At 36.5% G+C, this 13,810-nt stretch overlaps 1 protein-coding gene across 5 annotated transcripts in view; it reads right to left on the reverse strand.

Annotated features, from left to right (window-relative positions):
* Positions 1-4,337: 4,337 nt before the first annotated feature.
* stxbp5 (syntaxin binding protein 5 (tomosyn)) overlaps positions 4,338-13,810 on the reverse strand; it is a 181,510-nt gene continuing 172,037 nt past the window's right edge. For 3 of the 5 annotated variants that reach the window (XM_012963785.3, XM_012963784.3, XM_004914657.4), the window contains 6 exons: positions 11,299-11,550; positions 10,255-10,624; positions 8,185-8,350; positions 6,856-6,967; positions 6,335-6,555; positions 4,338-5,468 (listed from right to left, as the gene is read on the reverse strand). In XM_012963785.3, coding sequence (XP_012819239.1) covers positions 5,427-5,468; positions 6,335-6,555; positions 6,856-6,967; positions 8,185-8,350; positions 10,255-10,624; positions 11,299-11,550 — 1,163 coding nt within the window. In that variant the 3' untranslated portion in view covers positions 4,338-5,426. The remainder of the gene's footprint in view (positions 5,469-6,334; positions 6,556-6,855; positions 6,968-8,184; positions 8,351-10,254; positions 10,625-11,298; positions 11,551-13,810) is intronic. The other 2 variants (XM_002936370.5, XM_002936371.5) reach the window with 1 other exon arrangement.

Genomic DNA, 13,810 nt, shown 5'->3' on the forward strand with positions numbered 1-13,810 from the left:
CGATTGTCATAATACAAGGGGATTTGCAGATTAGGGCCTGTTTTGTGAAAAAAACTGCATCTTTAAGTACGTCCATAATAAAATGAAAACAAAAAAAAAGTGTGGCATAAATGTGATACCTGTGATGGCTAAATATATAGAAATATTTACAAAGTAAACATTGTGGTCCCTTGTAAATATTTCTATATATGTAGCCATCACAGATATCACATCTGTCTCTGTAGCTTTGTGTCCCAACTAAGTGCAAAGTCTCTTTTTTTTCTTCTGATCTGCTGTATAACATGATAGAAATGATTTCTCTTTCTTTTTGAGTTCCTCTATAAAAGTCTGCCAGACTAAAGTAAAGTTAGAACCTTCTCTCCGTGGCAATTCTGTAACATAAGTCACGCCCAGCAAGTGGCCTTTCTCTGCTCAGTTGGGCCTCTCCATGACAGCTGAACAAAACTGTATTTTTGCTTTATTAATAGCTACTAATATTGCACATCACCAATATGAAATGTAATGCGGGGGCCATTTGAGCAGTTAGGGGACACCTTGGTGGACCCTGAAATTTGGAATCACTAAACTAAAAAGACCTACATGTAAATAATTAGGTGCTATAACTGTAATAAGTTCATATTCAATTTTTTTTTTTATATTAAACAACTTTTTTGCATGGAGAAAATAATATTATAATATGAAAATAAAATGTTTGTGCTACATTAAATGATATAGTTTATTTATTTTGCAGGTGGTGTGGTTTCCCACTTATGTCATACTTGCATTTTGTACATTACATTAATTGTGTGGCTAAATAAGCCTGAAATTGACAATTTTGCATAATACAGAGTAAAAGGTTGTATTGTTAGTGTGCATATTTGTGCCGATACAACACAAAATAGTCTGAAACAAAATCTGGCAAATAAGAGTCTTGGATGGTTTTGCCCCATGGTTACTGTGTATTACTATTGAGTGTCTCCCTTTTCCCTTATCTATTGTATAGAAGATGCACTGCATGTTCTGTGCCAATTTAACACTAATAAAAAATGCTTTCATATAGAATATGAATCTGGTGTACTAGAATATAGTCTGCATAGAATATAGTCTGCAGAGTCCCCAGTAAGGATTTGTGGTTAATGCTGCAAGGTTGTGCTGTGGTTTAATGCAAAAGCTTCAGCAGTATTCCAGTGTAAACTTGATTTTATTATATTTTTTTCATATTGACTTTTTTTATCAGTGTATTTTGTCTCCTGTGTAAAATATGCAGTCACAAAGAATAAATACTGAAATGTGAGGCATGCAGAAGGTATATTATAGAATGGCTAATTCTAAGAAACTTTTTCATTGATCTTCATTTTTTCTTCTTTTATAGTTTTTTAATTATTTGCTTTCTTTTTCTGCCTTTTTCCAGCTCTCAAATGGGGGTCTGTGAGACTGCAATTTTATTGTTAATGTTACTTTTTATTTCTTACCTTTCTATTCAGGCCCTCTACTATTCATTTTCCAGTCTCTTATCAAATCAAGGCCTGGTTGCTAGGGTAATTTGGACACTAGAAATCAAAAAGCTGTTAAAATTTCAGGCAGGAGAGCTGCTACATATAAAGCTAAATAATTCAAAAAACACAATTAATAAAAAATGAACACCAATTGCAAACTGTCTCAGAATATAACTCTCTATATCATACTGTTGAACAACCCCTTAAATAATCACAGTTGTCTTTCATATTTGAAATGAGGATCGAAGAAAAGTAATACAGGTATGGGACATGTTATCCAGAATGCTTGGGACCTAAGGTTTTCTGGATAAGGAGTCTTTCCGTAATTTGAAGCTCCATTTGGTAAATCCACTGAAAAAATAATTTAGACGTAATAAACCCAAAAGGACTGTTTTGCCACCCATATGGATTCATGCAGCTTAGTTATCACCAAGTATATTATTACTAGAGAGAAAAAGGGACCAATTTTAAAAAATGTTAATTATTTGATTAAAATATAGCATATGGGTATATGAGCATATGTATTCCATTTCTGGATAATAAATCCCATACCTCTACATTAATATGGCTCTCCTATGGGCACATGTATAGTCCATTGATTTTTAAACATAGTCAAGGGGATTAGATCTATCTTAAAATGTGACATTTTGTGCAGCTTATGCCTAAGAGGCCAATGGGCAGATTTTGGCAGGTGAGACACTAACAGGGCATATTTATAAGCCTGTTTAAAAAGACATGACAAAAAGGTGGTGCAAAATATACAGTGAGCATCAGGTTTACTAAAATCATCAATTAAAAGAAAATAGTCACCGTGTGTATTTTTTACACCATAATTAACACCATTATTTGACCCCACAACAGAAATTGTGTAAACTATGGTTACACAAGTCAATGGGAAAAAAACAGTTGGTGAGAAGCTGTGTAATATGCGGTTAAGGAACAATAGGGATAGTATATGATTTCTTTTGTTGCACAGTATTTTTCAAGTGTCCACTTCTTTTATTGCCAAAATTTTATGCTTGGTAGTTGCCTAAAATCTATACACAGCTTTAAAAATTCACCAGATTTTAGACACAGGTGCCTGCGCCACTGATATGTGTGGTGTATTTCTACACTCTTTGTTTTATGCAGCTTTATAAATAGGGGTTTTGATGCGTAACATTTCTGAAAATGGTCCCAACAAATGTAAAAAGTACTAGCGAGTATTTTCAGATATCTGCTTATTGTTCAGAACCGCTTATTTCCACATTTACTTGAAAATGGGTCATTAAACTAGTGGAGTGCATGTACAGTGGCTTTGAAGTCCTCTCATTGCTGCTAACCTAGGCTATTGTTCTCCATCCATCAAAACAGACACTAACAGAGGCTATGTCCCTACCTCTTGCTATTCGCTGGCAATAGACATCGCACTAGGACACAAAACCAAGACCCCCAATGCCTGGCTCTTCACTCACATGGTCTGACAAAGGATACTGGGAGCTATAAGTCAGCAAATCCACTGGCAGACATGTGTGCTGATTTCCATAATGTAGAAAGAAATAGATCTCATTCTTATTCTGAGAAACATGGTAACATCTACAATGTGAGGCTGATTATAAGAAAATGTGCTAAAAGGATCACGGGACTTGGATACTGTTTCTAAAGGTTTAAAGGAATAGAAAAATATATCTTTAGAACCGCATGCGTGAAAATAATAACACTGTAATAGTACATGCAACTACAAATGTAAAATGTTGCAGTAATTACAAATTTCACCTCAGTCCTTATCAATAATAATAGGCACTTAAAAAGAAATGAACCATTACCAAACTTAATGGGGACACCAGCAAATGGGACATGACAATAACATATGGCAGGAAGAAAGGGAGAAATGCTAACCTGCTTGATGGCTTTTGAGGCGATAAAGGCAAAAGCAAACAGAAATAAAGGCAGTTAAATGCATTAAAAGGGAATGTGCCATCCACCTAAAATGAAGAAATTCTATGAAGGAAATGTCAATTTATCCAGACGTGGCTTCTTTGTAATATAAGCGCTAATGAAAGTGTGATTCAAACCCAACCCCCACATACAAAAAGCAAATTTGAACTGAATTTAACTTGGTATATGCTCAGCAGAAAAGACTGTAAGCAACATCTGCCTTAATGAAAAAATTGGCTTATAACGAATAAAGCTTGGAACATATATACTGCCTAGTAAAGAATTTCATATAGATGTACAAAATACATCTAGCATAATGGGACCAAATCTGTCTGGGTAGTGAGCAGAGGATGAGTGTTCGAAACAGAATATCTAACATGCAGAATTATCATTAGGTCTACAAAGGTTAGTCCTTGTGTCCATAAGAGTGCAATTTTACAGTCACATGATCACAAAATGATTAACCAATGAATTCTATGACATTTTGATTTATTCATTGTCCTCATCACACATGAGCGAATCCTAAATATATTACTGGGTGTACTTGGAGACTCACGTCTGGAACTCACGCCTGGAAACAAGCGGTACTTATAAACCCAGGTCTATTCTCTATTTCCTTTAAGGTGAAAGGCAGATTATCATGAGCACAGAATATTCCTATTCTGCGTATTTTTATTTGTACATATGAATGAGATGAGCTGTTTTGCTTATCTTGGGAGAGGTAGAGCCAAGACTTTAATGGAACAGTGGCAAACATACAGCCCATTAAATGATGCCACGCTACTGAGCTCTATAGTGAATGCCTCATTTGAACATTAACAACATGGCAGCTTTCGTTCAGGTTTATAAAGGCAAATCAAGGTATATGAACAATGTTCTGTGCACAAAATGTGCTTAACCCTTCAACTATCCTGAGGTAAAATAAATGGATAAGTACTACTTATAAAAGGGTTATTTTGCCCTTTAATAGTTTGTCTTCATGGAATGACATGAATCGTAATCTCTTCTCATTCAGTATATGCAGCCTGGTAAATTGATACAGAGCCATATGACTTTAAAAGTAAAATATAAATTATTTTTATGCATGACAAAAATAAGGTCAGCCAGTTACAAATCTCATACAGAAAAATATGATTTGTTATTCGCCAGATTGCTTGCGACAGTTACAGTACCCTTGTGACACTTAACCCTATACCTTCGCTTATTTGCACTATGCTGCAGCTACAGTATTTATTGATAAACCCATTTGCTGAAGAAAATCATGAAGGTGGTGAGAGAATTTCTAGGAAGTATATGTTTTTAGATGCAATGGCCAGTATTTCCAAAGCCATAGCTGCAAAAGAAATGCAGTAAACCCCACGAGCACTTGTGTGGGTCAGTGCATAAGGTTCACAAATACTAGCTGGAGGCTTTCACAATGAAGTGTTGAACTGAACAAAGCAATAGGAAAGCGTACATGAAATCTCAAGGGAAATTCTTCACTTATGCAAGTGATGATGGGATACCCTTTGCAGATCACTGTTCTGGTATTTTTGCCGTCGGTGTGGTTTCTGTCTTGCTTCTAAGTTTGAGAACTGAAAATGATTGCAGTTTTCCTAGCAGAAATAACAGAGGTGAAATACTAGAGGTCCAATCACAATGTTCAGATCCAAGTATCCAGAAAAACAAAAGCCGTTAAAAAAAAAATCCTCAAGAATGTTGAACATTGAACCAGGGAATGCAAGGTTTTTTTCCTTTTTCTTCCTCTAAATGTTTTCCTTCAACTTTCTTATATGTTGCCTGCTCTCTACTCACTGCCACAGCAAATCATAACTCAGTGCCGAGTTTTTGTGTTGTAATGCAATGCTCCTCAGTTAAAGCCACAAACTGAGGTAAGACAGTATACGATTTGTGCTAGGAAATTGTAACCAAATATGAACGTTCACCCCTGTTCCCAACTGTCCTGCAGAAAGAAATGAAGAGAAAATTGATGCACTCTTGGTTTAAATTCTCCTTCTGGATGTACATAAAACAATGTGTTTGGGATCTTTGTCATCAGAACTGATACCACTTCTTATCTTTATACTTTAACATCATCTAAAAAAGAAGAAAAAATGTTTGTGTGAAAATTCAATCATCTCAATTATAAATCACCAATAATATTTGTTTGCCACTAACATACAACAGGTTTAAGCTAGAATTTAAACACCAAATATAAAGCATTATTCTATTACAGAGGAAAATGGAATTAAGAATAAATATTTTTTGAACACTACACTACAGCACTATCGGGAAAGGCACTGCAGGTTTTCACATCTGTCTGGATAAATGTTTTCTGTATAACAGATCCCATAGGTATGTGGCCCCTTAGGGGCAGATTTACTAAGACACGAACACTCGAAGCATTCATTCGCCAAATGTTTCGTGTCTTGCGCAACTTTTTCAACGCCCACACGACTTTTTCGTACGCTTGCGTGCAAAAATCGGAAAAGGGTTTTCCCGCTGTTTACAATCGTTTGGTATGAAAATTTTGAGACTTTCGGATCGCCAATACGATATTATTGTGACTAATATGATTTTTTCGTAAGCATTTTTGTGATATTTGCGATCTTCAGAAATTTTCGTATCCAATCCGAATTTGTCACTTTTGAGATTCGAACTCGCGTTTTCATGAATGTGCCCCTAAGTGTTGCTTATGCAAATAAGGATTTAGATTCAGTTTGTTGTTCTGCCAAATCTTTCATGCAGGATTTAGAGTTTGGCCACACCCAAAAATAGTGGATTCGGTGCATCCTTAGTTACATATGTTGGACAGAGCTGCTGAAAGGAATGGTACAACACCAAGCAAGCCTATATGGAAATACAAGTTGTACGGGCAACATTGCAGTGCACTGGTTGTAAGAAGAGAAGCACAAACTAAGCCAAAGACACAGTGATGAAGAGCAACACTGAGCAAGCCATACCTCATGAGCATGTTTTGAGAAGGAGTCTGCACTGGCAAGCATAGCAGTTGTTTTTTCCTCCAGCTCCCCTATTTTCTGCCCTCTTTCATCCAAGGCCCATCGGGCACGAGCTAGTTCTCCAACAACTCCTGATGCAGCTCCCTTAACTCCCTCAATTCCCCCAGGCCCAGGGATGTGCTGGGCAAGGCTTCTTGAGGGTTTCCCAGATGCAGTCTCTCCAACTAAAGGATAAAAGAAGATAAACATGAACTATTTGCTGTTTTTATCATATAGAACAGAAGAAAACTTGATTACTAAAATCACTGAAATGACAACAAATGTGCTAAAATGCAACAGAATATATGTTTCGTTAACTGAAAAAATAAGTTTAGAGTAAAAGCTAGGACTTAATGGATAACATTGCAGCAGCTATGACAGTTATGAACTTTTACTGAAAATATTAGTAAATACATGGAGTTTCAATGAACTCTTAACTTTGTTTCCCTTGTTAAAAGCCTTTGCCAAAAATGCCCAATACTCACAAAGATCCTCGCGGTCAAGTGACTGTGCCCCTCCACCAAATAAGCCTTTGAAGAACCCTCTGTTAGGAGCTTCTGGTGTTTCCACTGGTGTGAAGAGCTCTCCTAACATTTCCTACAACAGAAAGCAGGCAGTTAGTTGTACAATCACTACTCACTTCCCAGCTGCCCTTTTTATCACTGCTAGAAAAGTCTTTAGATACTTTAGATAAAAAATCACCCAGAATATGAATGCATTAGCTCAGTTATACCACACAGGCTTATAAATAAATACAGGTATGCAGCCTGTTATCCAGAATGCTCAGGATAAAGAGCTTTCTGTAATTGGGATCACTATACCTTATATCTACATTATACCTTATATCTTGGGATACAGTACAAGGTACTGTTTTATTATTACATAGAGAAAAGAAATCATGTTTATAATCTATCTAAAAGTCTATGGGAGATGGCCTTCCTCTAATTCAGCACTTTCTGGATAAGTAGTACTTTATGAAAAAACAAGAATTAGATTAAAGCAGATGCTACCTGATTATATTTAGTAGACATACATAGAAAGCATATTTCAATGGATATAGCTACCACAGAAGCTGCACCTAAGGAAGAGGGAGCCACTATAACCTCATGAAACACTGTGCGGCCTATGTGTGTCTAATAAATAGTATATATATATATATATATAGTATTTATGTGAGCAAAATAGTTTTATTAAAGTACCAACGTTGCGGACTCGTTTGAGACTTACTCATAGAAATATCATGTCATCCATTTTAGGATTGTACAGGATAGTTGTGCAATAAAGGGATAATGACTTAATAATGAATTTGTATTTGTAGTGTATGCAGGGAGCTATATGCTTTTTATTCATCCAGATTGGAGCAAGATCACATTTGTCCAGAATCCGTGACATTATTACTGTTATGAATCCACCAATATCTGCCCAATAACATTTTTAGAAAAACTCTACACCATTAAGTGCTATCTGAAAAAAATATGTAACTTTTGCACATTGCCATAACATCTTGTAGAGGGGTATTCTCATATCATAATGGAATAGGTAGCGAGTTTGTGGCCAGAGAATAACCTGTTCTAGGCAGGGGAAATGTCAGCCTTTTTTGACAAGCATCGGTGATCAAAACACTTAACTTACACCACAGCCCTTACAAAAAAAAGTCATACCATAAAGGAGTAAATACATTAAATTAAAGCAAACATAAAGCTGTACAGTATATTATGTGAGGAACAGAACCTAAAGTGGGGTTATTCACCAAATCATTTAGCTATTGTTATATAAGGGACCCAAACAATAAAGTCCCGCTGTTTATATAATACCTGTAAGTTCTCGCAGGTTTCTTGACTATAGGTAATTCTCTGTATTTCTGTGGGTGAGACGAGATACAATGCCTGTCCATTGTTTGTGAAGCAGAATGTTCGGGCTATCCGCATGTTGGTAAGTGGCAAGTAATTTACATCCAACAGCGGCCTTAAACTTGGCAAACTTAAGAAAAAAGAAAATCGTCAGTGAGACAAATATACATTATGTGATGTCTATATTTGCAATCAATATTCCAAAAGCAAAAGGGAAATAAATATTTACCTTACATTATGACACTAACTACCCACTTTACAAGCATCACTCCGTTTGCCATACATCAGGTATATATTCCTGTCTACAGTTTTGTTCTGGAAAAGTAGTGGCAATAAAATGCTGGCTGTAAGTTAACTTTTATTATGATGTAGAGAGTGCTGTTCTGAGACAATCTTCCTTCACTATTATTTGTGTTTTATTTATTTATTTTTTTAAATAATACTTCATTTACAAATGGAGCAGCAATCACTAGAGTGCTTGGCACAGAAACTATGATATTCATGACACACACATCTTCACATAACTATGCTTCATTTGTAACACAGACTAGTTATATTCTGAATTTTATGGGTAAATTGACCTCTGGTGGCAACCTAACTGAGTTGAAGAAAAACAGTCATTTATCTGAGGTTATATAGATGTCCTGGAATTCTGACAGATGCATATTCGGATCAATTTAAAGGTGATAAATTGCATTCAACCAGACTGTTTACTTTCGTGGGTTACTACTGTGGTGCAATTTAGTATCTGTATTAGTAAATGAGAAAAGATGATACATTCAAGATCTGAAACTCCATGTGCTGATTCTAAGGTGGAAGCAATGTTCTCAGCCAAGAAACATGTATTACCTTTTACTTTCAGGGGGTTACTGCTGTGGTGCAATTTAGTATCTATATTAGTAAATGAGAATGATACATTCAAGAAACTTCATTTACTGGTTCTAAAGTGGAAGCAATGTTCTCAGCCAAGAAACATTTATTACACTTATTTGTACCAGGGCAAAACAATGCACAATTTCCTACATATACTGAGTAGATTTCCCCATTGCAGTTATTGCATAAGACATTGCCTACATCTGCCAAACAAGCAGGTGTAGTGGGGGAGTGATTTATCTTCACACCCTATGACACGTGCCAGCCAACTAAACCATGGGTGGATTGGAAAAGTTGCCCAAAATGGTCAGTTTTATCTGCTCATGTGCCATTGGTGTGTAAAGCCACACTGCACACCTTCTGCAGTGCATGTAGTATGCTATGTATTAAGCTGCCCCTGTGTCTGTTATAGATGGATTAACAAAAGGAGCCTTTGCGTTGCTGTTCACCTTTTAGAAAAACAAAACCCTAATATACTAGGTAATCCACAGACTGTTGGGATCAGAACTAAATTAAAGGGGAACTCTCACTACTATAAAAAAAAAACTGTGAATGTAGAGAATGTTTAATAAAACGCAAACAATATTATAATTTTCTGTAGTAATAAGTCAAACCAACAGGACTTGCTGTGTTTTTCTTGAAGATGTTTCAACAGTCATCCAACTTGCTTTCTCAATTCTGAATTGTCACAATAAATGGCGCTAGTCTGAGATTCATTAATTGCAACACACAAAGTAAGTCCTGGAAGTAACAGCCCCTCAAGTCAGTTTTAATTCCAGGACTTCCTTTAGTCTCTGTACCCTGTACCTTATTCAGTGGGATCAATCTGTATTATGGCACAAGGCTCAGTTATTGAGGAGCAGGTATAGATGTCATTATATCTGTACATAGAATTTGAAATTATGAGCTCTCTAATCTATCACTGTAAAAACGTATTACACCAATGCAGTCTAAACACCAAAGCTATTCAAGTATCAAAATGGTGTACACTGTCAAATGGATTTTTACCTAGCTCAGCCACACATTTGGATATCAAATATTGTAAGCAGCCCAGGGAAATAAATATATTAAGTCTTCTCTGTATGGCAGACATTGTTTAGTATCTTTCTCTCTTCTTGACCATATCTCATTCAATACCTTCAGCATTAGAAAAAGCCTTACCTAAAAGTCATAATATGTCCATTGGCACAGAAACATGCAAGGCAGGTGCTATTACTCATTGACACTATATCTCCTCGTAGAACAAAAGAAGTCTCTGTTATGTTGAGTTTATAAATGCAGTTCTGGGAGGGCAAAGAGATCACCTTTGCTTGCTTTTCAGAACATATCACTGCATATTGGTTTTCACTGATTTCCTGAGAGGAGGAGGGTGAGACAGACACTGGCCTCCGTTTTTTCAATCGATCCTTATCATCCTTATCTTCGGGGACGTTTGGTTCCCTCCAGGATTCAGATGCTGGTGGAATTAAAGCTCCAAGTGTGTCAAGAAATGACATTCGTAAGATTGCACCCTTTAACCTCAGTATGGTCCCTTAAAATAAAAAATTGTGAGAATTACACACCAAAAATGTCAAACCTACATATATAAAAGCATTTGTGATTATGGAACAGTACACCTGTACTTTAAGATGAAATATGCAACACACTTTATGCTAACATATAATATATATATATATATTATATTTTTTTTTTTAATTTTTACTAAGGCCACCTGCATGAAATGTGTCTCTGCTCTGGTCAGTCCTCTATTCATTTACATGATATTTATTATGAATTGAAGCATAATTCTACTTTGAAATTTATAATGAGAATGTCTTTCTTCTTTGCAATTTAAACAATACCACTTCTTTCTTATGTTGCTGCAAGTCAATGCAACACTTTTAAAAGCTTTGCATAATCCCAAAATCTATTGTAAGTACTTGAAAAAAGGGCCTCATGCACATATCCATGCACAGGCTGCACAATTAAAGACAGGGAGGAGGTATGTGAAGAGTGCAGTGACATCTAGAAAGTGCTGAATGGAAAGTGAAAGTAATTGCTGTGCTGCCTGAGGCAGGGAATGCAAAATATGACTGACAGCTGAGATTTAATTAAAAAGGACTTATTATACAGTGCAGAATTTGATTTTATTTGATTATGTCCAAACATGGACGTTGCTGACCAAACTTTATCAGTGTTGATTGCAGTACTGTTAACTTAACCTACCGCTTGGAGATACAATTACTGGCTGTAGAAGTCTCTGCTCTCCCCCTGGTGGTAGGTTTAGTACAATGACTAACACAGTTCCCAGCGTTGTTCCAACCCATAAACATGGGGATGTTGACACGTCAGGTTTTCTGGTGAACGTCTCACAAAAGTGCAGAGATGATATTGCTTCCCGCGATTCCTTGTCGATGCTTGTCACACTGGAGCTCCTGGATCGACTGAAGGAATTGTCTCTAACATCTAGAAACGGCACTGACAGGTTTATCAAAACTAGTCCATTGCTATTCTACTGATATCATTATACAGCATATAATAACATACTTACAGCAAACAACATTTCACAAACATTTTCATTACAGTGTCTCGTAAAGGACAAAATGACATGCTAGCTTGATTTATGTTCCTCTGACAAGCATGAAAACCAGAATTATTTTAATTCCTCAGCTGCCTCTGTGGTCATATAGCTACTTCACATAGATTCATATGGGAATCTCTCTGCTGTATTAGCAATCACCATGACTTATTCAGGGAGGCACCACACTTACAAATGCACACATACAATTCGGTACAATATATATACCCCATAAAGTTGGGCAAGGTGGTGTGAAATAAAATACTACTGATATAGCAGTAGCATATAGGAATTTGGAGGTAAGTTTTTTTCTATTTCCTTTTTCTATTTTTTTAAATGGAGCTGTCACTATGGTTAAACAACTTTCCCAGTCTAGAACCGCACAGTAGATAGCTGCGCAATTTCCACTAAGATGTTTTCTATGTCTGTAAATATTTCTCATTGCTTTGTCTTGCACTCTGAGTTAGTCCTTTGTTTCAGTGCCTTAGTTTCCTAGTACTAATACTTATGGATATGATCTTATGCTGTTTTTCTTGCATCTCTGCAACCTACTTTGTGACCTCCGCTTGGATTCCAACTGCTTGCCTGCTGCATGACTTCTAGCCTGTTTTCTGGATCTGCTTGAACCCATCCTGTCCTAACCTTTCCTGGAGGAGAAAAGTGTTTGATCACAGCTTCCAAGCGTAGAACAGTGCTGAATGCAATGGAAGGTAGGAGTGCCAAGGTAACATATAGGCATATGTTGCCATGGAACTCCTAACTTCCATTGCATTCAGCACTGTTTTACCCTGTTTTTCTCCTCCATAAAGCTCCAGTCGTCTATGACACTGGAGCCAGTAAGTGTCCATGGGAGTGTGTGTTTTGGGACTCCCCAAATAAGGGGTTAAGATATGATAGGGCTTATTCCTGCCTTTTTTTTTTTTCTCTCTAAAAAACGATGGCTAAAATAAATAAAAATATATTGCATTCATAAAGGCCTTATTTACGGCATGTCTGAGTATCTCTTGTCTCAAATTTAATTAACATACTGGTAAAATCAATTAACATAAACACAGAAAAACATCTAGATTGTTAACATACTTAAAAATGTTACAAACTGCAATAGAGTATTCTGTAATGGAAACTTTTATTGTACTCTTGGTTTTACAGTTGTTTCTGTTTCTGTAAAGTAATAGTTCAGCTTTTAGTTACATATTAATATTTATAGAATAGACTTTTATGTCAAAGTAACAAAACAGATCTCTAAAAAGGGATTTAAATGAATTACAATGAAAAAATACATTGCACAAGAGTACACTCCTGCCAGTATGTAGTAGATGAACCTTGGTAGCAAGTAAAGCCTTGTGTCTGTGAGGATAGGTCTTAGCTTTGCACATCTGAATACTGCAATTTTTTTTGCCATTCCTTGATGTGGATAGCAAGTGGTCAGCCACAAATTTCCTATTGTATTGAGATCTCTGACTAGTACCCTTGTGTAGTTGAGGCCTTATGCTGGGGCTCATTATCCTGCTTGAGGACAAATCTTCTCTCAAGGCTCAGGTTTCTTGGGACTGTGTCAGGTTTTCCTCCAGATTTTGCTTTTTTGCTGCATTTCTTTTGCCCTTACAAGCCTTCAAGGGCCTGCTACAGAGAAGCATTCCCACACCATGATGCCGCTGCCATCACCAGAAACAGAGCATTTAGTCTGATGGCCAAAAAGTTCAATTTTGGTGTTATCCGAACCAAACAGTTTTTTTAGTTGACTTTAGTCTCCAACATGCCTTCTGGCAAATTGTAGGTAAGATGTGATGCAAGTTTTTTGGCTCCCTTTTTTGCACTTACTGCCAATAGATTTGCCACATTAGTGCCACCCAAGAGGAAGTCAGATACCCAAGAACATGTTTACAAAAAAAGGAGACAAGAAATCCAGTGTTTCTTTTGATAGAGGACTCAATGCAGCTTTTTAGTGAGTGCTTATGGTTGTATTTACATAGACCTTTCTGATAAAGCTTACTTAGTTTTTACCTTTCCTTCTCCTTTAATAATAATAATGTTGTAGCTGGTGAAGAACCATTCTCATATGTCTCTTGACAGCCCCACATTGGTATAATTCTTGCATGCCTGCTCACTTTTGTTGGATGGTCAGGTCTTGGCAGATTTACAACTGCGCCATACTCTTTC

The sequence above is a fragment of the Xenopus tropicalis genome, chromosome 5 (genome assembly GCF_000004195.4).
Source record: "Xenopus tropicalis strain Nigerian chromosome 5, UCB_Xtro_10.0, whole genome shotgun sequence".
Lineage (NCBI taxonomy): Eukaryota > Metazoa > Chordata > Amphibia > Anura > Pipidae > Xenopus > Xenopus tropicalis.